A 25350-nucleotide genomic window follows, 5' to 3' on the forward strand; every position below is an offset into this window, starting at 1 on the left:
TCTGGCAGTATGCTTATTAAAGTTAATAAAGAGTGGGATACAATGCTGTAAATGTTTTTACGTTGTTACGTATTTTTTCCACAGGGGCCAAGGGGTCCGAAGGGAAGCAGTGGCGAAATGGTAAGATGTGATTCAAACCAGTAACCGAACACTGAAAACTCTGTCAGACTGAGTATGATAATGATTTGTATTACATGTGATTACATGCCAATATAACATGTTATTATATCATGATTATACTTCACTGAAGAGTCGGACTTGAAAATTCCTCACAGAAAAAGGCCTTGTTGGGCCAGTTCTCCTGGCGCCACATCAGAGCAGATTGTTGGTGTAAAAAAAAAAAAAAAGACCTACTGTGGATGACGAAGGCTGTGTTTAAAGATGCCTGAAAGCTAGCTGGGGTTCAGTGCTAGTTGTGTTTATACGACCGTCCTTACGTGACAGCATATCGGTATGGCTGAGTCATATTGAAAGTAGCTGTTTTCACTGTCTCCCGGAGCTCGCTGTGGGGCCCTACAGTACTCTCAGACCCTCTTGTGTAAACACTGTCGAGGAAATGCCTTGTCAAAATGTTAGCATGGCAAACCACAGTGCAATCCCCATATTCACGTATATATCCCTGCTCCCACTCTGTAATGTAAACTGTAGTAAGATTCTCAGTGTAGCCTAAATGCTTCTGCAGTTTACACTACCACACACAAGCAGACTGTGGGCACAATGGCCCGTTTATTATAGCCTTTTCTCAAACACTGATGTCAAATATGTGCATGCTCTCACATATTGACGTGAGCTACCTGAAACCACGTGAGCCCAGCTGCTCAAAGTAGCTGCAATAGAACAGTCAGCATGTCCAATTCCTGCTACTATTCCTCCCAGCATCACTGACAAAAGTGAAGGGAGATAATGAATTATGGTTCTGCAGTTGCTCCTCATAAGTCCACTCTGCTCACTGTATGTCAGTAATTCAATACACATTCTTTTTAAAGCCCGCAGCTGGTAATGTGGTATTCATGTAGGGTTTAAGAATATTCACATTGGCTGCCACAGTACAGTCTTAGGATCTGCAGAGCAAACAGGACGATCAGAATACATGATTAATACATCATTTTAGCCATGTTAAATTTGCTATCTCACACTTTCAGGGGCCTCAAGGACCACAGGGAAGTCCAGGACCTAGAGTAAGTGTTAATTTAATTATCACATTTCAGCTTTATACTAAACATGCTATGTAACAATGAAGTTCTGTAAAATTTCTAATTATGATGCGTAAAGATGAGCTTTAGTGCAGGCAGACATATTAAGTTTGGGCAAGGATGTTTAGAAACTCTGGAAAGAGGACACTTTGGGATGACTGGTGGCATCGCCATATAAACAATCTCAGATGTCAAATGCTTTCTTTATACATATTGAAATACGAAGATTAAAGCTTAGTCCAGACCAGAGATTCGCAACGAGACAAGTTGAAACAGGCAGCTACTTGCAATGCGTCATTCTGTGACTTTCTGAAAACCTGACGGTTTACACCAATGCAACTAAATGAAGAAATGTATCATGTCTGTGGAACAACTCTCTGTACTTCTGTTCTGATTTCCAGCTTTTTGGACTCATTTTGTAGTTGATATTTGTAACTTCTTAAAATATGAATGTTCACACTGCTGCAACTTTTCTCTGCATCATTCTAAAATGGTTTTGTCTCATTGTGAATCATTGGTCTGAACTGGGTTTAAAGGTACGCTAAGCACCGTTGGGCGTCACTTCTGTTTGCGTTCAACAATGTTATCAAACACAACGGAGCTAGCTCGCACGAGACAGTGAGACATAGGTACCGCGTTTATGTGTGTGTGCTTGCTTTCGCTGGTCTTGTGCTGGCTGGTTGGAGCAGCCTGGACCAAAATGTTTTTGTTGCCATTTGCGGAGCCTGGGCTGCCTACAAAGACCGGACTTTTTCACAGCATATTCAGAGGACATGTAGCTAGCGGCTCGTGAGGAGATGTTTGCTGTATGTGACAAAAACCTTTCAAGCCTAGGAAGACTTAGAGAGCCTTTAAAAGACCATTCTATTCCAAATGTATTTGTTCAGTCCAGTATAAAAAATTACAGTACCAGTACCAATACCAGTACTTTTAAAGTGATTCTGATACTAAAAGAGTACTTCGTTTGACACTTTTTGTTTCTGCTTCATTTGATACCCTTCATGTGAATGGAAGCAGTCACTTATGTAAATTGCCACCAGACGGCACAGGTGTGTAGTGTAACGTTTTGTTGTTTGACGCTAAACTGCTTAATCCATCAAATACACCCTGCTCACCTTCACTGCACCGCAGACTGTAAGAGTTGTAGCTGCTGAAGTCATAGGCCAATTGCACATCTTATTAAAACAAGCAATGCTTGTGGTGATTGGCTGCCAGCAGTATCATACAAAAAGTCAAGTTTTTTTCTTTTTATTTCTGGGTATGAAATTATCAAATGCAGGTATCTTTTGACTGGAGAAGTTTCAATACTACTTGGTACTTGCCCATTTCAGTCGATACCTTAAAGGTATGGAGTACCTATACCCAGCCCTACTGTTTGCCCACTTAAACATCGATCTATAATGTATCAGACATGGATTGCTAGAAAGTGAACTGACACCAGCCGCAGTGGGCTCATTTTTCACTGTTACTCATTTTGTCTTCTTCTCTCTTCCGCCTTTAGGGACCCCCTGGTGCTCCAGGTCCAACAGTAAGTGCTTTCCATCAATAAAATAGACAGGTAGACAGAATCAGCTACTGTTGAATGAGTCCTGTGTTGAGTTTCATGTAAAAGACATAAGGTTTGGGCCATAAACGTTCAGGGACAATTGTCCAACTCTTGGGTCATTGATTTTAAAAAATATATATTTTACTTTTGTTCATTCAGATTTTATTGTAGATTTTCAATGACAAACACATCAATATACTTTTTGTTTTATTTATTTTTAAATAAACATTACAGGAGCAGGCAGCACGGTGATGTATTCGTTAGCATTGTCGCCTCACAGCAAGACGGTTCCCGGTTCAAACCCCCAATCGAGGGTTTGTGGGGACTTCGAACCCAGGGTGGGGGAGTCCTTCTGTGCAGAGTTTGCATGTTCTCCCAGTGTCAGCGTGGGTTTTCTCTCGCTTCCTCCCACAGTCCAAAGACATGCAGATTAATTGGTGACTCTAAATTGACCGTAGGTGTGAATGTGAGTGTGAATGGTTGTCTGTCTCTATGTGTCAGCCCTGCGAAAGTCTGGTGACCCGTCCAGGGTGTACCCTGCCTCTCGCCCAATGTCAGCTGGGTTGTCAGCCCCTCACGACCCTCAACAGGATAAGCGGCTACAGCAATGAATGAATTACAGGAACAGAAACCATGGTTGAAACCAGGAGTGAATATTATGAGTCCCAAAATGACCTTGGCATTATTTATATATTTGACTAAACCCTGTATCCTCATCCTGTTGTTCTTAATTTCAGTCTGGCTGGAAAGTAACCCTGTCTTTGTTCCTGAAACCAAAGCTTTGTGAATGTCAAAGCTTCAATAGACTTTTTCCAGAAATAGAGAAAAAACAGCAGAGCAAAGCCAGGATGTGGTAGAGCCAGGAGAAGCATTTTTTATTTTGCGCATTTGCTAAACTATAGACAAGCCAACAAATCATCCATGTCAGTGATAAGACGTGCAAGAAGAACATCTTCTTTCAGTAGCATTGGTGGAGTAGATCCATGATCAGCCTGTTCTGGCACTGTTATGGAAACCCTCCTCACATCTTGTATCCGTCATAACTTGTGGATCAAGTGTAGCTTTCTGCTATCTGACTGACCTTTTCCTGCTCAAACATTTCTAAGAACCAAGGAAAACAACTATATCAGATGCCTTTTTGTGTTGACACACATTATGTGATAACTTTAGTGTTTATGTTGAGTGGAATGTGTTATTCTTGCCCCTACTGAAGTCAGGAATGTCCAGGTTTATTGATGCAAGCCTTAATTCACTGCTTGTCTCTGTTATTAAAGAGTATTCTTTTTCTATTAAAGTTTTCTCTATAAACCAAAAGTGTATTGAAACAGCCATGTTTTCTATAACCAGTGAAAAAGCCTACGGATTAAAATCTCTCAGTTAAATAATAATCGGGGGCAAATCTGTTATGTTTTCATTAAACTGATAAATATGTTGATTTTGAATCCACAGAGGCAGATATATGATGACTCAGCAGTCTACGGTTTATCTGACTCTAACAGTCCCCTCAGGACAGAGGTAAGGAACTAATACACTCACTCAGTGGACAGGGTGGATGTGTGGATTATTGCATGGATAGGAGATAGGTTTTCAGATGGACAGACTAATGAATTCGTTCTTTACAATTTCTGTTTTGCACTTTTTGTCCATATTGTAACTAGAATGAAGGCATAAAATGTATAATCTTGGGGTCTGACAGCTTTGTTTTTGTCATTTTTAACCAGAGTTTCCAGAACACAGAGATGAGCTTGCCAGACCAGAATACGGAGATACTCAAGACTCTTCGTTACCTAAGCAGCGTCATTGAGAGCATCAAAAAGCCTTTGGGCACGAGGGAGAACCCGGCTCGTGTCTGTAAAGATCTGCTTGACTGTCATCGCAAGCTCAGGGATGGTGAGAGTCTCATCCACCTGATACTGAAAGAATGGGTTGGCAGGGTTTTAGATGTTTGTATCTACCTTTTAGTGAATACTTGTCTTGCTCTCCCTGTCTCACTAACTCCCCGTCCTTCCTTTGAACTGGGGACTCTCAGGTTGGTTCTGGATTGATCCAAACTTGGGCTGCACTTCTGATGCCTTCAAGGTTTTCTGCAACTTTACTGCAGGAGGGCAGACCTGTTTACATCCAGTGGCCTCTAATAAGGTAACACTGAAGTATTGTCCTTTGGAGGTTTTGTTGTAGCTTTTTAAAACACTTGCATTGTATTGTATGTATGTATCCTGTTGTGGTTATGATAGCAGACCGGTGATATTCTTATCCTGCTCTTTGTCACAGATGGTATTTGGCGTAGGGAAAGTCCAAATGAAGTTTCTCCATTTACTGAGTACTGAGGCCAGCCACAGCATCACTCTCCACTGTCTAAATAATCCTCCCTACGGCACCACAGACAGCTTCAGCTCGACTGCATCCCCACCGCAAGAGAACACCACACTTCGTTTTCGTGGCTGGAACAAACAGATGTTTGAGAAAGACACACTACTTGAACCACATGTGTTACAAGACGAGTGCAAGGTAAGGAGCAGGACAGAGAGCACATTCGAATCAATCTGAACTTTTCAATGTGATATATGAATCACTGGAATTATGTTTCTCTTTTTCTCTCCTCCAGATCCAAGATGGCAGCTGGCACCAGTCACATTTCTTCTTCCATACTCAGGACAGTCGTCAGCTACCTATTGTAGACATACAAGAGTTCCCCGCATCGCAGCCCAATAGTCAGCGTCATATAGAAATCAGTCCAGTCTGCTTCCTCTGACACCAACATCACCGTCCTGTAACTGATTTACATGAACTACTAAAATGCAAGGCTGTTACAAAAAAATGGCTGCCTACCAAAGAGCGAGTGTCCGTGTGAGTTTGTTGTATTTGTCTGAAGCCGTTAATGGGACGTATCAGAACAACAACTGCCCCATGTCCAGTCGAAGGCAGACCTGCATGGAAGAACTCAATCTCTGTGGAACACCCAGGCCAAGAAGGCCAGAGGAGAACAGTGTATACCAATATTTATCAATAATTGTATAAAGTATGTTTTGTTGATAATTATTAGTCAAACGGTGCTTAGGTTGGCTGTGTATGGACCCCATCACTCCCTGATCACAGGGTGGGGTCTTACTAAGCAGCAGCCTATCCAAACCCAAAACTCACACTCCCCTCTCACCCCGAAATACACCCAGACCATCCTAAACAGAGGCCTAACCCGAAGGAGCGTGCCAGGCCTCTACATCGGAGCACTGTCTAACTAAAGGTTTTAATGAGTGCAATAGCATGTGGATAATGTGTGACTGCTTTAAATATTTCATTTTCCGATCAAAGGCTATATTTTACATTGTTTTCATGATATTTTTGTCTTCGGTCCTGCCCAGTTGGACCTGTACATCTTGACAGATGGTGCTCTACCTCTACCTGCTCATTTGCTTTCTAGAATAGTTGCTAATGTCAAGTTAGTCTTTTTTTTTGCCTTTGTGTTGTATGTACCGGTTACATCAAGATTTGTTATGTTGTCTAAGTACTTATGTTGATTTGGTCATTTCTAATTTATGAACCATTTTTGATACACTACATATTTTTGTAGCTTTTCCTTCTATGTGGTAGGTTCTTCAGGGGAAACCTATCATTGGTGCTGCAACAAAGAATGAGTCATCAGTGAGTTTTTACATTGCCTGTGTATATATTGACAGCATACTGTATGTTTATTTATATCCTTTTTGTTTGTTTTTTTGTTCACATTACTGTACCACAGTAAGTTATACTCTCAGAGAACTATTTGGTCAACCACAGCTCAGTTTAAAGAAGTATTTATGTTTAAGAGATGCGTTTGTGTGTTCACACCTGTGACTGTATGTTTATCATACTATTAGTTTAGTTCATTCAGTGGTGGTTAGGTGAACTGGCAGCTACAATAGGCCAGAGTCAGAATACACAGACAACACAGTCATTATATTCTTAAGTTATGTTACTTTGAACAAAGTGTAATTATATAAAGTCAGGCAGGATAAAGGTGGATGCAAATGTGTAAATAATAAATATGTTGACAAACAAATAAATGGAGCATTTTATCCACAAATGGTTTTGTACTTTTTTGAAATGGTCATACACGGTCAAAGTCACACAATACGTTGGGATCAAATGACTCTCCAGTGTCAGGGGTAGCGGCCTACGCACAGGCTGCTGTTTCCTATTAACACATCTATTTTAGATTAGCAGTGGACTAAAGGTTATAGAAACCTTGATACCAGGAACTGGGCAGGATAAATCTTCAGTGGATAGATTAAACAGTGCTCCCCTCATTAACACTTAGAGAGAGCTGCTTAGACAACAGCTAACACTGGTTGTTCAGGGCAGCCTCCAGGTGAGAATGTGAAAGAGCATGATAAAGGTGTTCTTGGGGAAAAAAAGGTGTTGCTACTAATTAATACTATATTTGTCAAATGAAGGTTTATAATAAGAGAGAAGAGAGAAATTCATATATTTAAAAGTAACAATGAAGACTGTATTCCAGATAAGCATTCTGGCTTCATTTCAGCCACGTGCTCCAAATGGAGGATGAGTTCATCTTACCTTAATACTCTGAAAAATCCACAGTGAGGTGAAATATGAGTATCATAGACAAAGCTGGATACTACTCGTGTTTTAATCTCTCTAGCAGGGGGTTACCATTTAAACCAGAGTCAAACTCATTTTAGTTCATGGGCTACATACAGCCCAATTTGATCATACATGGGCCAGACCAATAAAACCATCGCACAATAACCCGTAAGTAGCTCCAATATTTTCCCTTTTTTGTGTAAAGAGTTACAAGTACAATCTGTAGACATTCATCCTTTTACAAAACAGATGAACAGCTTGAGATGTCTTAAGAAAAATAAGTGCAATTTCAACAGTGTGTCTTGGTTTTTCCACATTCAGTCAGTCTACTTCTCACTGTCAATACATCCATACATTTCCTGATACAGATTCTTATCAGCTGAAGCTGCTGATTGACAAAATGTTGCATAATGTTCAACATCTTCAAACATGGTCACAGTGAGTATTTGAACTGTACCCTGCTCAGCCTCTAGCAGACTTTTACATGAAGTAAGCAACACATTGTTTACCTCGCTCCTAAAACCTGGCACCTTTTAGTCATCTAGTGGGCCGCATTGGAGCATTTGGCGGGCCAGTTCTGGCCTACAGGCCGTATGTTTGACACCCCTAATCTAAACTGTGACATATTTTGATTTCAACTGTACCTCAGAGTGTTAATAAACATGGTGTGTGGACATACTCTCACTATCACATGTACACACCTTCAAGAAATACTGATGTCAGTCTGCTATTATTCCCTCCTCAGTAAACCCATCCTGAATAAGCACTTAAACAGTGGTGAGGAGGAACAGACTTGCAAATAAACACCTCAAGTCTTATGTGGATCACAGACTGTCTAAACTTACAGCTAAGTGAGAACTTAATTAACTGTCCTACAAGACCATTTATTCACTGTGAGGAAAACAAAAGCTCTGCATTCTCTACGTCATCTGAGCCGTCACTGTGTTCACTGTGGCTGGAGGACGCTGCAGTTCCCATACACCAACACTGTGAGGCGCCAATGAGCTGGTTTCAAGCCGGAACTCATCTCCACGTGCTGCACGCGGCCACCGGCGGAAGACGGTTTGTTTTGATGCCGCCGGGTAGTATTCAATGTGCGGCTGCCTTTCTCCTGTCATGTGCTCTGTAATTGTGCCAACAACAGACATAATGTCGACTGCAGAGAGCCAAGTGGAGAGCAGCGGCCCGGAAGAAGAGCTGAAAGCGACCAAAAGGAAGATTTCTCTCTCCAAGTGAGTGTTTTAACAGACAGGAAGTCAAACTGCTATCTCAAGTTAGCTCACATGTAAACTGCTAACATGTTTGCTTTAATGTTTCGCTAGAACCCCGTTTTGACTTTTGTGGAAGATATGAAGATACATTTATATAACTAACGGCATATTTAAAAAAGCCTCACGTACCGTTATGTGCTCGTTAGCTAACTTTAGCTAACGTTAGCTTCAACGTCAGTTTGCTACATCAGACGACACCGCCCCCAAAACTCTTTAACTGTCGTCAGTCTTTATCTCTTCCTGTCTTTATTCCCTTATTTCGTGTTTCTTTGACTTATACCGCCCTTAATTTGGTCAGTGTTTAAGTGTAGAGGGTTTAATGTCTTCCTGGGAAGTTGCATTTCAGTCAGTGGGTTGTTTAAAGCACTGTTGTCCCTGTTACTCATCCTGTCGCAGGTGTTTCAGTTGAACTGTAACACAGCCCACAGTGTGTGTGCACCATGCTGACATGTTATCTGTCCTGCAGTTGTGGTGTGTGTGGATCGGAGGAGGCGAAGTACAGATGTCCAGCCTGTCTTGGCCATTCTTGCAGGTGGGTTTATTGAACAAGTTATACAGTTATTTTGCTGACAAATAAGCAGTGGCTCTCTAACCAAAGCTGAGAGGGTCTCAGTCACAGACTTAAAGGCATAGAAAAGACAAACACATCTCTGTGACTTAAAATTATGTTGTTGTTTTTTGTCTGACTGTGTGTGTGTATGGGTGGGTGTGTGTGTGGGTGGGTGTGCGAAACTTACCTGCTGCCCTACAGAGTTCAATATAATTGGCTGCTACATTGGCCAGGTCTCTCTTGTAAAAGAAACTTCAATCTTAATGAGACGTTCTGGTTAAATAAAGGTTAAAGAAAAAGAAAATATGCTTATTATATCACTTTGTTATGTTATGTGACATTGCCCCAAGTGTACATTTTTATAGACATGTGTTTTACTACCATAATGTCATCTTTTGCTCAAATTTATGGACACTATTCATATGTTAGATGTGACAGTCATCTAGGGGAGCGCTACCTTACTTAGAGTATTTTTTTTTTAATTTTCTCTTACTCTGTTTTTATATTTGTACAATATATTTTTTTTCTTACATTATTTTTTCTGGTGTATGTGTATATATATGTGTGTTTGTGAGTGCATGAGTATACACGCACAGATGTACATATATTTGTGTATTTGTATATGGTGCTCTTTGTATTGTATTTGTATCTTTTATTTGTTTTATTTTTTTTATCTCAGCTCTCTGTTGCTGTACAGGGAGGTTGAAATTCTGAGAGAAGAAAACCTGAAGGAACTATGAAATATAGCAGGCAGAATTTTAAATATGAAAAGTGATCAAATATGTTTTTTTAAATGATAATTTTAAAGTTATGATAACATACTTTAAAAATTAAAACCTGTTCTCTAACTACTGTCATTATCCAACTTTATCGTCATTGTTTTTTTCCATATACCGATTGTTTGTTATTCTGACGTATCACAGGGTGACACACCTACTCACAGAATTTGTCAGTTACAGAAAAAAAGAAACGTCATTAATATATAAGCTGTATAACAAGTAAGATATATGGAATTATATGATGGCAATAAAACTATTTAAATATATCTGTGGATGATGAACAAATCAAACTACAGAGGAAAGAGAAAGTGACAAAATAGTGACATGGCTGAGGCTACCCATATGCTTTCTATATTATACTTGAAACCCTAACATTAAATATTAGCAGTGCCAGGTGTCCCGTGAGCCTGTGCACTGTTGCTTTTGATTACTTCTTTTAGTAAAAAGCAGCGTGCAGTACATTTCATTAGTACACTAACAGAAGAAGTTGCTGTAAAATGTGGGTTACATGAGAAACAGAATTACACTTTGGCTGATCCGTGACCTAACATAAAGCACAAGCTCTGATTTAGCTGAAATGATCTTTCTGTGCTTACAAATGATCTCCCTGTGAGTCTGAATTAATGTAACATGTGAAGTAAGATGAGGATGAAAGGGTTCAGGAAAAAAGTGGCAGTATTTCAAAAACTTTACATGTTTGTATTGGAGAGTATGCCATGAATAGTGGCAGTAAAGATTTGCTAGAGGGACGGCCATCTTTTGTAATTTAGTCAGAAGGAACACATGAATCACATTCACGTGGCATAGTCACACTAAAACTTGCAGTTAGGGCTGCAATTAACGATTATTTTCATCGTCGACTAATCTGTCGATTATTTCTTCGATTAGTCGACTAATCATTTTATTGAAAAATGTCGGTCTGTCTCTTCCAAACCCAAAAACTATGTCATTTAATATCTTGTTCAGTACTCACGCCAAAGGGTTTTAGTTCACCGTCATGGGAGAGTGTGTAAAGTTGCCACTATTTGAACGTAAGAAGCTGCAATAAGAGTATTTTGGGGTACTTTTATAGTACTTTAATATGAAAAATGACTCAAACAAATTAGTCGACTACTAAAATAGTCACAGTTTATTTTAATAGTTGATTAGTCATCGATTAGTCGACTGATCATTGCAGCCCTACTTGCAGTAGTTCCTTTTGTTCATGGCCTTGGATGATTTAACAACTATAAGCATGATTGCCAGCAGAGTTAATAACTCTTTATCATGTCATCAGAGAAAAACACTTGTTCATACTGATGAAATTGCAGTGGGATCACATGAATACAATGAGTTCTGTTTGTGATCTGATTTTCCTCTTGTTCTTCTGTTCTGTTTCTATGATGAGATCATATTATTACATGCAGCATAAAAGCTATATTCCATCTGTGTATGATATCACTAATAAAAAAGTAGTTCTGCTTTTTGAAATACAATAATCACTAAAGGATTATGTAACACATAGTTACACAGAGTCTCTGCCACCTTTGCGTGCAGCAACATAATATTTGTGTTGCATGTTTTTATTTTTACTGACTGAACTTTCCTTTTGATTTATGGCCAGCAACAGCATGCCGAAGGTAGTGGCAGTGGTCCACGGTCTGTTCCTCGAATTTTGTGGATGCTGAAGCATTTACAACTTAACCTTCAAATACTTAATGGCATATTGAAGGTCATACCAGAAAATGTCATTAGGATTTATCAAAGGGCGCCAGGGGATGTCGCTCCCCTTTCTCTCATGGTTGGCTGTTGTTTTGGGCATCATTCAGCATTCCTTTTACATAGTTTCTAGGGATATGGTCTTTTGTCCGACCCCGGCCAAATACCTGTCTCTCAGCAAAATCGGTCTTTCCATGCTTGGATTGATTCCTAAGTTTTTTATGTGTTTTGTTAGTGGGATTTTTGAGAGAGCCCATTATAGGCACTTCTTCATATTAGTTTCAGTTGTGTTTGATTTAAGACATCTTTGGCAAAAGTGCAGAAGGGCAGTGGTGGTGGAAATATTTTGATCGTTAAGTAAAAAGGGAACAAGGGGAGTGACTGGGGACACAATGTTTTACATTCTTCCACCAGCAGTTGGTTTCAGTTCACATGTTACATCTGCCATTTTGTAAAATGTTGACAGGCTACTCTGAAGATGTCCTTGTTTGAGCATTATGTGTAGGTGCCCCTTTCTACTTTTACTCTAAAGGACTCTATATGAGTATGTTTACAAGCTTAATAATTGTGTTGGACATCCTATGTCCCAACACTAACACACACCGGCCACTTTATAAGGGACACCTTGCTGGTACTGGGTTGGACCCCCTTTTGCCCTCAGAACTGCTTTAATTCCTTGTGGCATAGATTCAAAAAGGTCCAGTGGTCCATATTGACATGATAGCATCATGCAGTTGCTGCAGATTTGTCGGCTGCACATCCATGATGCTAATCTCCTGTTATACCACATCCCGAAGGGTGCTCTATTGGATTGAGATCTGGTGACTGTGGAGGCCATTGGAGTACAGTGAACTCATTGTCGTATTCAAGAAACCAGTTTGAGATGATTTGAGCTTTGTGACATGGTGCGTTATCCTGCTGGAAGTAGCCATCAGAAGATGGGTACACTGTGGTCATAAAGGGATGGACACGGTCAGCAACAATACTCAGGTAGGCTGTGGCGTTTAAACCATGCTCAGTTGGTACTAAGGGGCCCAAAGTGTGCCAAGATAATATCCTCCACACCATTACACCACCACCACCAGCCTGAACCGTTGATACAAGGCAGGATGAATCCATGCTGTCATGTTGTTTACGCCAAAATGTGACCCTACCACCTGAATGTTGCACCAGAAATCGAGACTCATCAGACCAGGCAAAGTTTGTCAACAGTTTCCTGTTGTTAGCTGACAGGAGTGGCACCCAGTGTGGTCTTCTGCTGCTGTAGCCCATCTGCTTCAGGGTTTGACGTGTTGTTCATTGAGAGATGGTCTTCTTCATCTGTTTTCTGGTCGTAACGAGTGGTTACTTGAGTCTCTGTTGTCTTTCTATCATCTTGAACCAGTCTGGCCATTCTCCTCTGACCTCTGGCATCAACAAGGCATTTCCGCCCAGAGAACTGCAGCTCACTGAATATTTTCTCTTTTTCGGACCATCCTCTGTAAACCCTAGAGATGGTTGTGTGTGAGAATCCCAGTAGAACAGCAGTTTCTGACACACTCAGACCAGCCCGTCTGGCACCAACAACCATGCCACATTCAAAGTCACTTAAATCACTTTTCTCCCCATTCTGATGCTCGGTTTGAACTTCAGCAGGTCGTCTTGACCATGTCTACATGCCTAAATGCATTGAGTTGCCGCCACGATTGGCTTGCATTAACAGGCAGTTGAACAGGTGTAATTACTGTGACAGCTATACTTTTCTGAATTCATTTTTTTTACCTTATTTATTTGTTTCTACAATACATTTAGTCTAATTTTGTTATGGTACCACACCCGTTTTTAATTTGTCATTACGATCATTGAATTTGTTGTCCGATCCTGCTCTCACAGTTGAACAGCTGCTTCTAGTAAGAACTTTTTGAGGCCAGAAGAGTTTCAGTTGGAAAGAAGGTGGAGTGCAAATACTTCTTCCTTCAACTTGTTTTCTCTGGGTCTTTCTCCTCACACACAGATATTAAAAATCTTTCTGGACTGATGATTACTTCTTTAGATAATCTAGCAGTGTTTGTCCAACTGCTTTACTAGTCTTTTGTTTCAGTTAGTAAGGACTGTGCTGCTGTTTGTCATTTAGTGTTCTGTCTCTCTTTGTCCAGTTTTGTTTTTGCTGTCATTTGTCAGGACAAGCTGAAATGCAGCCAAACCAAATTATTTTTAACAGTCTAAGCATTAACTACCAAATGTTTTTTTGTGTGTGTATTTTCCAGCTTGCTGTGTGTGAAGAAACACAAAGAAGATTCAGGATGCAGCGGAGTAAGAAATAAAACTGCCTTTGTGACCCTCTCACATTTTGATGAAATGACACTTCTCAGTGGTGAGTATCTTCTTTACTTCTCCTCATGACTGAAAAACTGATGACAGCAAGAATAGTTATAGCAATAATTATTCTAAAGCATTCATAGCAGACACTGTTAAATTTTAATGATAATCTTTGTCAAGTAAAACTCTGAACTAGCTAGCAAGTGGTTTGTTAAGTTAAGATAACATGACTTTTATCATGGTTGGCAGCAGACGTGCTTCTTTAAGCATGAAAAATAGCGTATACACTGTTAAATCTAGAGAATGAGTAACATTATCAAAGTGTGTGTATTATTTGTCCCTTATCTGCACTGCAGACTACAGGCTTCTGGAGGACACAGGACGATTTGCTGATGGTGCCAACAGAGACAGCCTCATCCGGACTCCTCGTTCCACTTTGAAAGTACGACCTTGATTTACAAATGAAGTTCATGTATATGCCTGATGTTGACTGCATTCATCTATGTAGGATCAGCTCTCGAGAGACCTGGAAAAAAATTATAAATGTAACCTGATGTCCTGGCATTCATGTGGATGCCACGTGACATGTACACCCCCCTTATGGCAACGGCACTTCGCAATAGCTGAAACCTCCCCAGCAAGATAATGCGCCATGCCACACTGCAAAAACTGCTCTGGAATTGCCAGAGGAGTGTGACAAAGAGCTCTAAGTGTGGACCTGGTCCCCAAATTTCCCAGATCCCATTTTGATCCAGCATCTGTGGGGTGTGCTGGTACCCCACTAACCCCAAGAAACCACCACCAGCGCCCTGGTGCCAAACACAGTGGTCCACCCACAGAGGTGCCTTGACAGGTCAGAGCCAAATCTGATCCAAGCAGGCCCCACAGTGGATGGGATACTTCTGAGGCACCAGCACATCCCAGAGATGCTTGATCAGGTTGGGATCTGGGGAATTTGAAGGCCAGGTGGATACCTTAAGCTTTTAGTCACGTTCCTTGGGCCATTCCTGGGCAATTTTTGCGGTGTGACATGGTGCATTGTCCTGCTATGGGGGGCTTAGGGCTGCACATAATGCAAAAAAAAAACAAAAAAAACATCATTGCAATTCCTGTGACAGATACTGTGATTGTGATATGAGTTGCACTAAAAAGAAAATGTATTTATATATCATTTAAATTGCATTTAAAGCAAAACATATACATGCCACTGGTCCATTGTTATATTAGATCTGATGGAAATAACTCTTGAAATCTGAAGGTAAAAACAGTAATATAAAAAACCCAGCTTTACAGCATCATCTAAATGTTTTTCTCTTTGTGCTTTTATTGCTTCACTTCTATGATATGCAGCTGTAGTCACACAGTGCTTGCTGCTGTTGCTCCAAACCACAGACATTCATTTATGTAAGGTTTTGTGTCCCTGCCAGCTTTCACCTGTACTATTACTGCATGACAACACAATATTTGATAGCTTGGAGAATGCATGCTCTTTTATGGGCCTTTCCCAAGCAGTGGCCGCTTCAGCGGTTTCAAATCAATCAAAAATAATGAGGCTTATTCTCAGTGAGAGATAAAGGCTTGGCAAATGATAAGCTTTGGGACTTGGGCTTTCTCCAGAACTTTGCAAGTGCAGTAATCTGTTAGTAGCCTTGTTTAGCCACACCTTTCAGTAAATCTCTTTTACTGTCTCTCACTAGTCGCCAATCTGAAGGAGCCACATGAGCCCCAGAAAAGATACGCTTGTCCTTTCAAATTTTAGATGAGGCCAGTAAGAAGTGGTTTGGGTCATCTTTGGTTTAATTGTTAATTAAAGTTGCACAGATGGATTTATTGATGCAGAACAGATGTTTGGTATTTAGAACTATTTGTTCTTAGAGAAGATGTCCCCCCACTGACTTCTCCTCTGAACTGAAATGTCAGCCAGTCTGTGGTCCTGACAGATCTGTTCAAGGCTAGGAGTAGAAGATTCTGTAACAGCCTGTCTCACTAAACAGTTGTCTGAAGTATGCTGCTGTGAGATCTTTATTTAAGGTCTGAAGGGTTGCTTTGTTTTGAATCTTGACCTATTTTTCGGGCTTTACAGAAATACTAAAGCCTTAACACTGTACTGTACTTTACTCTTCTGTTTCCCAGACAAAGAGGCTGGCAGCCTGTGCCAGAAAGATGAATATCACATTGAGGTTCCTCCCCATCACCTTCACTAAAAGCAGAGAAAACTCCACTGTCTTCGTCACAAAGTAAGTGTGAACTAACTCAAATACAAGCAATACATTCTGGATATTGTTATTTATCATGTACTTAGCTGTTTTGACATAACTAGTGTTGCAGAGAGCACAAGTGCATCACATTTTTTGGAACAGGTTATTTCAATTTTGCCAAGATTGCAGGGGTCATTTAGGCTGTGTTAAAACTGCAGGCAAATTAGATCTGTTTCTTTAGATCTTAATCAGCTCTTAAAGACAGACTGTCCACACTGTTACTTGCAAGTGATCATATCCAGACAGACACCTATCTGCAAGGGTTTCGTTAGTAAAGCTGTAGGAGTCAGTAACTACGTAGCTACGCTGGTGATGCGGCTTTCCTGTGCGGAAACTTGAGAAGTGGAGGTCCATCATTTTGCCCTCTAAACAATCACGCTGTCAAGTCATGGTGCAGAACTCCTCCTTCCCACCATCGAAACTCCTCCATAGCACTATGCTAGCAGCAGCATGGTGTCTGCTTAGCACTTCTGTCACTCTGTATTTGACACTGTCACTGTTAGTGACTTTGTTAATGTCGCAAAAGCCACTTTTAAATTCACTATGAGCATCCAGACTGAGACGCATTCCAATTGGAATATCACTTTAAACCAAATCCAAATGTGGTTTGGGGTCCAGTTTGCAAAAATTGCATGTGTGCAATTGTGCTATCTGTCTAAAATCAATCTAGATTTGATTTGGATATCCCAAAAACAGATATGGGCTGACAGTCCAAACAAGGCCTTAGTGACTCAGGCTCATCACTTCTTTTACAGCCAAAATACAATAACGCAGTGTGTCACTAAGGTGGGGTGGAGGAGGGTTTTTTACTTGCTACACAGTCAGTTTTGCCAAGTGGTTATGCGGCTGGTTGTGCAGGGTTTGGAGGCATAGGCTTTATTAACTGGTACTTAACTAGATTGTTCTAACATGATACATTGATTTGATTTATTTCTTTTAACTGTGAAATTTAAGAGCACCTAGAAGGTTGCTCTGCTGTTTTGCATTGCCTCTGGTGCAGTGAGCTATTTATTTTTAATCACAGATTGTTCTAGTTTTTACACAGTTCTTTATAGGTTTTACCTGTTTGATGGCTGCAGAGCCACGCGCAGAGAATGAAAATATAGACTAGCTGCCTATAGATAGAGAGGAGTTGTGCGATGCCCGTGGTGGTCAGTGTACCAGCTTCAGCTGAATATAATGGTTGCGCTCTGCTGTGGGCATGTTGGAGCAGACATGTCACACCGTGTCCATGTCAGATGTATTTCAGCTGTCAGGTTCTAAAGCAGTCTATGGCTCTTCCTCTTTGACACAATTAAAAGTTACATGCATATCTTTACTAACTGTAAAACAAACCAAAATGTTCTTGTTACTCTGCCTTTACTGTCTTGAGAAAGCTGTGACCATAATGTAATATGTAGATAATTGTTCTTGTCCTAAATATCCTCTACATATGCCACAGTATCATAGAAAAGACAGAACACACACCTAATGTCCGACAAACACAGGCAGCAGTAATCCAACTTTCATTTTGTGCCATTTAAAGTCTTACTCAAACATTTCGAGCCTGTTTATGACGCGCTCAGTCACAGTTAAAGACAACCAAGTTGTCTTATGAAGTGAAGTCCCTCTTAGGCTGCAGCAAAATGAGCTTCTGATTAGTGATGTCTCGCTTTACCACAGGATGGCACTCTTGTTAAGCCCTAACAGCAGTAGTATCTAGTAGCGGCATTCTTCAGGTTATCTTATGGCTGTCTGGTGCATGAGGGTGAAAGGCGGTGGACATCTACTCATGTCCATGTGACTGATATTTTACCTGAGGCAGTTAAGGTGTTATTGATATAAGCACATCAGTGTAGTCTGAGATAAGTTGAGCTTTACTATTGATTTCACAACAGTTCAATCTTGTACAGGAGGAGACTGTTTCCAGCTGCTAAGTTGTAGCCATTCTGTTGAGCCTGTCAGATGGGTTCAGTTTCAGTACATGAGCAGCTTCCAACAAGTACACACACACACACACACACACACACTCTCTTGTTGCTGAGCATCAGTGGCACTGTATTCCATGCCGCAGACAAACCATCATGGGGCAGCTGCAGTGCATCTCCTTCAGTATGATATTACCTAATTTAAAGGGGCAGCCCCTAAACTATTGCAGGATTAGATGAATCAAAATAACTTAAACTATAGGCTAGATGTGTTTTACGGTACATTCTGCAGTCTGTGATAACATATTACACATTGTAGTCATCCATCAATAGACTTTTGAAGACATGCGTTATTAATTTATTTCAACACTTGAAATCTGATACATTACACAGAGATGTAGCCACAAGCTAAATGTCATCCCAGTCCCACTGTTAAAGGTCCAGTATGTTAGATTTAGGGGAATTAAGTGGCATCTAGTGGTGACTATTGCAGTTTGGCTCTAACTTTTCCAGGTTAGCTTTTCTTCAGTGTTCATTGTTCAGGTTTTTTCTGGGAGACGAATTCTCTGCACAGGTCCCTTCCCCTTCAAACCAAACGGACCAGGTGATTTAAACCAGTAAAAACACTGAATAAAGCAGTTACACGTTACAAATTAGTGTTTTTCCTACGCTGTTGGGCATGTTGCAGACGGGCTGATAGCCCAGCTCCTGCTAGTGTGTGCTCACATTTTATCTCTGATAACTTAAGATCCAGATGTTCTGGAGGTTTTCACTTGGAGCCAAATTATCTGCGGAGATCTCTTCTCCAAAACAGACAAACCTGGTGATTTACACTTGTAAAAACACTGAGTAAAGCAGTTTTACCCACACTGCTTGTCACGGAGAGGCTGCTAATGACTGTGGCCAATTCAAAATTGTAAACGGTCTTATCTAGAGCCGGTGTTTAGTTTGTTTCTGGGCTACTGCAGAAACATGGTGATGCAACATGGTGACCTTTGTGGAGAAGGACCTGCTCGCTATGTAAATATGAACATTCGTATTTTATTAGATTTAAATTCTGCTAATATATCCCCCTAAATCCTACACACTGGACCTTTTTAAAGTAAATATGTATGTAAGCATCATTATGTCATCATCAGGAGGCCTGTCCTCTTTGAGTTTAGATATTATAGCACTTATAATCAATAAGTGTAAAATATTAGCCCTCTCTGTACCATATGTACGACTAGACCAGTTGTGTATGAGTTTTTAGAGAAGGTTGGCACAGAGAAGGTCAGTGCCCAGCTGTTTCTGAGCTGTTGAACTCCTCTGAATTTTGTAGGGAGTTAGTTTCATCATTGCAATGTGAAATGCATGATGTTTTTACAAATGTTCTCCAAATGTGTTACCTTGTGTTATAGCTGGATAGACCTGGTGGTGTTGACGAAGTCAGTGATTACGGTCACACAGAGTGAAAGATCTTCCAGTAAGCATTGCCTCGTCACTTGAGACTTTTGCTTTACTGAGAAATAAATGCAGTCAACAGAAAAAGACTCCTCGTGGCCAAGAAACTGTAGAAAAAGGTAAAATGGCATTGTAATGGTTATTTCATCATTTAAAATACACTTACACAAATAATGACATACAACACCTCCAACAAGGCTGGTGTTGTTATTTAACTGTTCCCCCATTGGTAGTTTAATGATTTTGGGAGAAATTATTTCAGTGTGGTCAACGTCTTAGACTTGTGAGTGAGGCTTATTACTTCCTCTAGACCCTGAAGTACTAAGTAATTCTTTTGCATGGGCACTTTTCCAATTTGCTCAGTTCTACTGGTGGTCTTGTAATGCCTGGCATCTTTTCCCCTTCTTTGGACAACCGTCTGCCACTCATTTTCCCATTTCTTGTGAGGCCGAGCCCTGCCACTCTAATCCCTCTGTGGAAGAATAGAGGCGGGATGAGGGGAAAATGGTTATTGAACTGCATATTAAAGTTTTACGAGTCTGAAATGCCCAGGGACATCATTGGGTGCCAATCAGGATTGCCACTAAAAAGAATCCTTTGTCAGCCCCTCCAGCTGGTTTAAAGTTGTTACTTTCCCCTTTCACCACCCTCTTTTCCATCCTTAAAGTCTACCACTCTGTCATGTCTGACTCTGGTGTTTTGCAGCCGGTGACTTAAATGTGCAGTGCACGTCACATCTCAGGATGAGGCAACATTATGTCAGGTTGTAGTAGCACACTCTGCACACCCTCCAACCCAGTTCTCCCCATTCCCAACTCAACACTTGTCAGACGGCGACAGAGAGATTTTGTAGGTTGAGACCAGAATGTCTATTAAGTTTTTGTGATTTTATAAAGGTTTAACGACGTGGGAAATGTGCTAAATCCCCACAACTGCTCCCACAAAAGACACAAAAATGAATCTTTGTGCTTTTTCTGCTGCACTGTTTGCAGAGGAATCTTTGGCCAGCTGCACAGACTTACTTCTCTGTTTAGTCTGGTTAGTTTCACTATGTCTCACTGCGAAGATTTTTCAACTAACCACAACAGTGTCCCATTCAGAGACCAGCAAATGGACACAAGGAATGGGATGAAAGGTATACAATAAATTGCGAGGGACTGAGAGAGAATGTGTTTCAGAATGTACCAAGTACATAATATAAAAAGCAGATGTGTGAGCAGTGTGACTGCAGCTGGTTAGCGACATATTCATGCTACGCACTCACGCTGCCAGAGAAGGATCATTATTGGCAGGCAGCTGACTAGAGGGCTTTTATGCCTGGCAATGGTGTGCATGCGTGTGTGAACGCATGTGTATAAGTTTGTGAGCATGTGTCTCTGTGATTAAATGTTTGTATGCAAAATAATGGCCACGTAAGTGCTTTCTCTCCACCTTTTGCCGGTGACTTATTTCAGATACAAGGCATAAACAGAAAAGAGACTGACGAGAAATCGCAGGCTGTCTCTCAGTCCAGCTCTTGGAGGGTAAGTATATAATAGCTGGCATTTGGCAGTACATCGGGAGTAGCTGTGTTAGGGTGGAATTATGTTTTCTACAGCCTCAGCCTGGCATAGCAGGGCATTTTCCTCATAGACAGCTTGAGTGGACTGGACAACACATTGCAGAGGCAGTTGCTGTAGATAATAACTGCACATATTTCTATAATAACTTGAGGTAATTAGTAATACGAGAAGCAGTGGATTTGCGCCATGTATGTCAGACTACCATATATTGGGAATCGGCCTCAATTAACCCGGCTCTTTGGGTTAGAGGAGACCTAATTTTTTTCCTTCTGCGATATTGACAGGTGTTGAAGAATAGTGAACTCAGACTCAAGTGCAGCTTGTTGATAATTCCAAGAGAAAATAATTCTTAGGAAATGGAGTAGAGTCATGATCACCCACAAACAGATTTTTGGACCCAGTGAACTGAGTAGATATGCCTGTTGGAGACACTGTATCATCTGCTGTGCCTTATGTAGGGTTCCAAGTGCCACGTCATTCATTGCATGCATTTATTGAACACCAAACACGTCACTTAGAAATTATGCGGCCACCTTTTGAGCCTGTCAGTGAAGAATGCATTGCCTTGTTTTGAGCTGCAAGGTAGTACCTGTACTATTGAGTGAATGTGGTCAGAGCTTGTGATACAGATGAGGTGAAAGTATTTTCCACACAACAGGTACAGCATGGTAAAAGACATTGCTTAGCTTGATGACATGTTGGTGGTTTGGGGTTTGTCCAAACTACAGACAGCAGTTGTCACAAGCACCTCTTAGTTCAACCACTTAACTGTAGCTGTTGCTTCTTCTACCATTCTGTCAGTGCACTATGTAACACTGACCTGCCAGTGTAAAAGCACAAACCAGTGTTTTTATCTAGATGCAGACTATTTTATGTCTGTTATTAGTCAGTTGCTGAACTTGATAATTACAGTTCTCTGATGAATGTCAACGTCTCTGCAGGTTTATGTAGAAAAGAGTGGCAGAGTAACAGGTCTCACCTCCTGAATCTTGACAATTAGTCCTTTTTCATACACATGTGCTGGCTTGGCTTGACTTGGCACCACAGCCAGTTTACCATTGCACCACCAAGCAGTGGTTGGTAGCCAGCTACTTATCATGGATCTTCAGGCTGCTGTTACAATGTTGCTTGGCATCTACTGCTTATATGATGAAATGGATCTATAGGAGGAAGAGGAAGCTGCCATTCATCCCTTAATGATGACAAAGCCCATCTGACGTCACAGCAGCCTGCTTGGAGACGGTCTAGTGCGCTTTGACCCGACTTTGAAGAGGGTCAGTTTTGGGCGAGACTCGGCACAGCTTAGTGTGTTTCAAGTGGTAATGGAAACGCAAATCAGTGCAGCATGGTCTGAGTAGGAATGGCCAAAAGTTTCAATGGAAAAGCCCTTAGTGTCTGCGGTGGACCTAAGTGTCATGCAAACTGATTTGTTGACACAAATCGTGAGAAAGAGGGCTCAAGATGGAAAAAACCCAAACATGTTAACAGTATAACAGTCTGTTTAAAGTATAAGATAAAGAACCAAGTGAACATCTCTGAAACACAACATGCATGTTCACTTAAATACATTCTGCAGAAGCATGTTCCAGCCATAAGTCAGTCATTTATGTAATTGCTTCTTAATGAAAACCTCCCACTGGTTTGCTGGTGGAAAGCTTTTAATCTGAAGCAAAAGCAGGAAGTGTTTATTTTGCAATAATATTATTCCAACAGACTCGATCAGATTTAATTACAGCTACAATAGCATGGCAAATGAGATAGTCAGTGTGCTATTGAAGCACATTTTCCATGCTTCACTTGCGTGGATGGTGAAAGTAAAAACAGGAATGTTTACGTGTTCTTCTGGCAGTGCTTCAGAACACCAGACCATAATGAATCTTGTATTATGCAAGTGCAACAAAACTACTTAAGGCTAAGCATAGTGAATTTGTCATCACCAAGACATAATGGTTTGGTCTTGTTCCCCTGATATGAACGTGCAGGGGAAATGCACTTACACAACACACTACATGCTGGGACAATAAAAGAGTTGTAATTTTAGTATCTCAATTAATGCAATTTTGAAAATTATGTAATGCAGCAGTGACATTTATCACAGGTTGGTAGAAGCCTGAAAGGTTTATGAAAGAGTGCGTATGATGAATGAATGGCCAAATGGATTTAAGCAGACAGAACCATATTTCACTCCAGATTTCATGGCAAACAACAGTTCATCACATTGCACGCTCACGTGCACCGCAACTCGTACATTTCAGAAATTAAGTTCAAATGAAACAGTCAGCAGCAGTTTTAGTCAAATGTTTTTGAGACTCTAGCAGACAGCCTGTTGGCTGTCATTGGCTTGATTAACCACTGCTGATGCAGAGCAGAGTCTATGCCGGCTGCCATCCGAGGCAAACCTCGCATCAGAATGGCAAGCAGCAGTTTCATCAGTGTTGCAAACGCTGTCATCACAATTGGCCACAAAACTGTGGGCAACATGCTGCTCTCTGGCTCTAAGTGAAATTCCAAACTGTAAATTAACCAGAAATGTGAGTGTGCTGCATGAGTTAGAGAGAATATAAACTTGCCAGGTGTCATGTTTGGTTGACTGAATTTTAATGATTAGGTTCCCATGTGTTGTTCAAAATTAATTACATAGTTTTGTTCTTGGACAGAAGAACTCTAGTGTTAATGACTTTTGGCCATTAAGCCTTTCTCATTTTCTAAGCTACACTAATACTTTGGCTCCAGAGGTGGCTACCTTGGCAAAATATATTGACGACTATTGGATGGTTTAACATTATGTTCCCCAGAGAATAAATCCTAATGACCTGGATTATCCTTCGCCTTTATATCTAGCACGGTCAAACTTTCCACTGGTTCAACCTGTCAGTTCATGTAAGGATACCTAAAGCTAACGCCTATGCACATCAGACTCAAATATATGTTTTTGGCCCCATTAGTGGTAAGACTCTAAGACTATCAAGAGTATCTCTCCATTTGTCATCCTTTCAACAATCTTTTTTCTCCCAAGTAATGATCATCACAGACTCACAGTGTTGGTAGCGTGGCTGTAGACTAGGCTTGTTCCTTTTAAGTAAACATGCATACTGAGACCTTCGAACACGTTAACAGAGGAGGAGCAGTATGTTCTGTGCTTTTCAGGGACAGCCGACCCATGACTTAACATTACGGCTTTTGTCCAGCAACTCAGGCTCAAGCCAGGACTTAAAGACGGAGTCTTAAGATACAGCTGCCTGTAATCTTTGTCTCCTCTTTCCTTTCGTTCATCAGCCTCTCTGCCACTCCACCCTCCGAGGTTGTGGATTCAGCCACAGCTTCGGATACTGGATTTATTTGTTGTATCTCAGCAGAGAGGACTCAAAGTCCTGTCATCTCATTCCACCAGCACCCACTTGCCACCCAGATCCTGGCTTCTGCCTCTGATGGGCATATACATGGGACACATGGTTTCGTATGCTGCACCATTTTTGTTGGATCTGTCCTTAATCCCACCAGATGGATCTGCTGTGACTGCCAGACCACCAGTCAGGCTTTCTGCTCTCGAGTGTTGATGGCACAGGCGACTCCAATCACTTAATCAACACTGTGTGTTTTTGTTAATGAATTCATCCATCCTCCTGAGTCTGCTCTATTTCAAAGTCTCCCTCATGGAGACAGACGATTCCTCAGACTGAGTCTAAGTTTACAGACAGAAGCAACGTTGCATCTTGAAATGCAAATGATTTGCTATTCTTTTGTAATTTGTAAATTATGCATGTAAAACTAAAATGTCACCCTTTGTACCCTTATAGTTCTATAGTCAGGTCTGTGAAGAGCAGAACAAAGATGGTACTCACCAAAGTCCAGACATCAGGCTTTGTATATATAAATCTCTTCAGGGCAAAGATGACTAATTTAGCCATTAACTGGAATGACCAACTCTCCCAAAGATTTTTTTTTTTTTTTTTTTATGTGAAAGACTAAACTTTGTCCTGAATCACCACTTGCTCTCTTGATGACTTTTCAGTCTAGCTCAGGGCTTGAATAACTTTCACAGTTAGCTTGTATATTGAAATCAGTTCCTACATTGATTGGCTGATATATTTATACATACATTTTGTGGTTTACAAATTCAATGACAGGCCCTAATAGTGCCTCCTGTGGGTCTATTTTAAGGGTTTTAAGTTTTCATAATAAGTCCAGACTAGTGATTTTGGCTGTTTTTATTGTAGTGAGAGAAACAAAATACCATTGTGCTGCTAATTTAAGAAAGAGAAAG

At 40.8% G+C, this 25350-nt stretch overlaps 2 protein-coding genes across 3 annotated transcripts in view; both read left to right on the top strand.

Annotated features, from left to right (window-relative positions):
- Positions 1-6778, top strand: part of LOC125895800 (collagen alpha-1(XXIV) chain) — a 115279-nt gene extending 108501 nt beyond the window's left edge. For both annotated transcript variants that reach the window (XM_049587911.1, XM_049587910.1), the window contains exons 53-60: positions 85-120; positions 1143-1178; positions 2695-2721; positions 4189-4254; positions 4461-4629; positions 4769-4878; positions 5011-5247; positions 5345-6778. In XM_049587911.1, the coding sequence (XP_049443868.1) occupies positions 85-120; positions 1143-1178; positions 2695-2721; positions 4189-4254; positions 4461-4629; positions 4769-4878; positions 5011-5247; positions 5345-5491 (828 nt within the window). In that variant the 3' untranslated portion in view covers positions 5492-6778. The remainder of the gene's footprint in view (positions 1-84; positions 121-1142; positions 1179-2694; positions 2722-4188; positions 4255-4460; positions 4630-4768; positions 4879-5010; positions 5248-5344) is intronic.
- Positions 6779-8333: 1555 nt separating this feature from the next.
- The window catches only part of znhit6 (zinc finger HIT-type containing 6), a 38646-nt gene continuing 21629 nt past the window's right edge, over positions 8334-25350 (top strand). Inside the window, exons 1-5 of the mRNA XM_049588752.1 lie at positions 8334-8552; positions 9058-9123; positions 13865-13971; positions 14273-14358; positions 16050-16153. Coding sequence (XP_049444709.1) covers positions 8413-8552; positions 9058-9123; positions 13865-13971; positions 14273-14358; positions 16050-16153 — 503 coding nt within the window. The 5' untranslated portion in view covers positions 8334-8412. The remainder of the gene's footprint in view (positions 8553-9057; positions 9124-13864; positions 13972-14272; positions 14359-16049; positions 16154-25350) is intronic.

This window comes from Epinephelus fuscoguttatus, linkage group LG10 (genome assembly GCF_011397635.1).
Source record: "Epinephelus fuscoguttatus linkage group LG10, E.fuscoguttatus.final_Chr_v1".
Lineage (NCBI taxonomy): Eukaryota > Metazoa > Chordata > Actinopteri > Perciformes > Serranidae > Epinephelus > Epinephelus fuscoguttatus.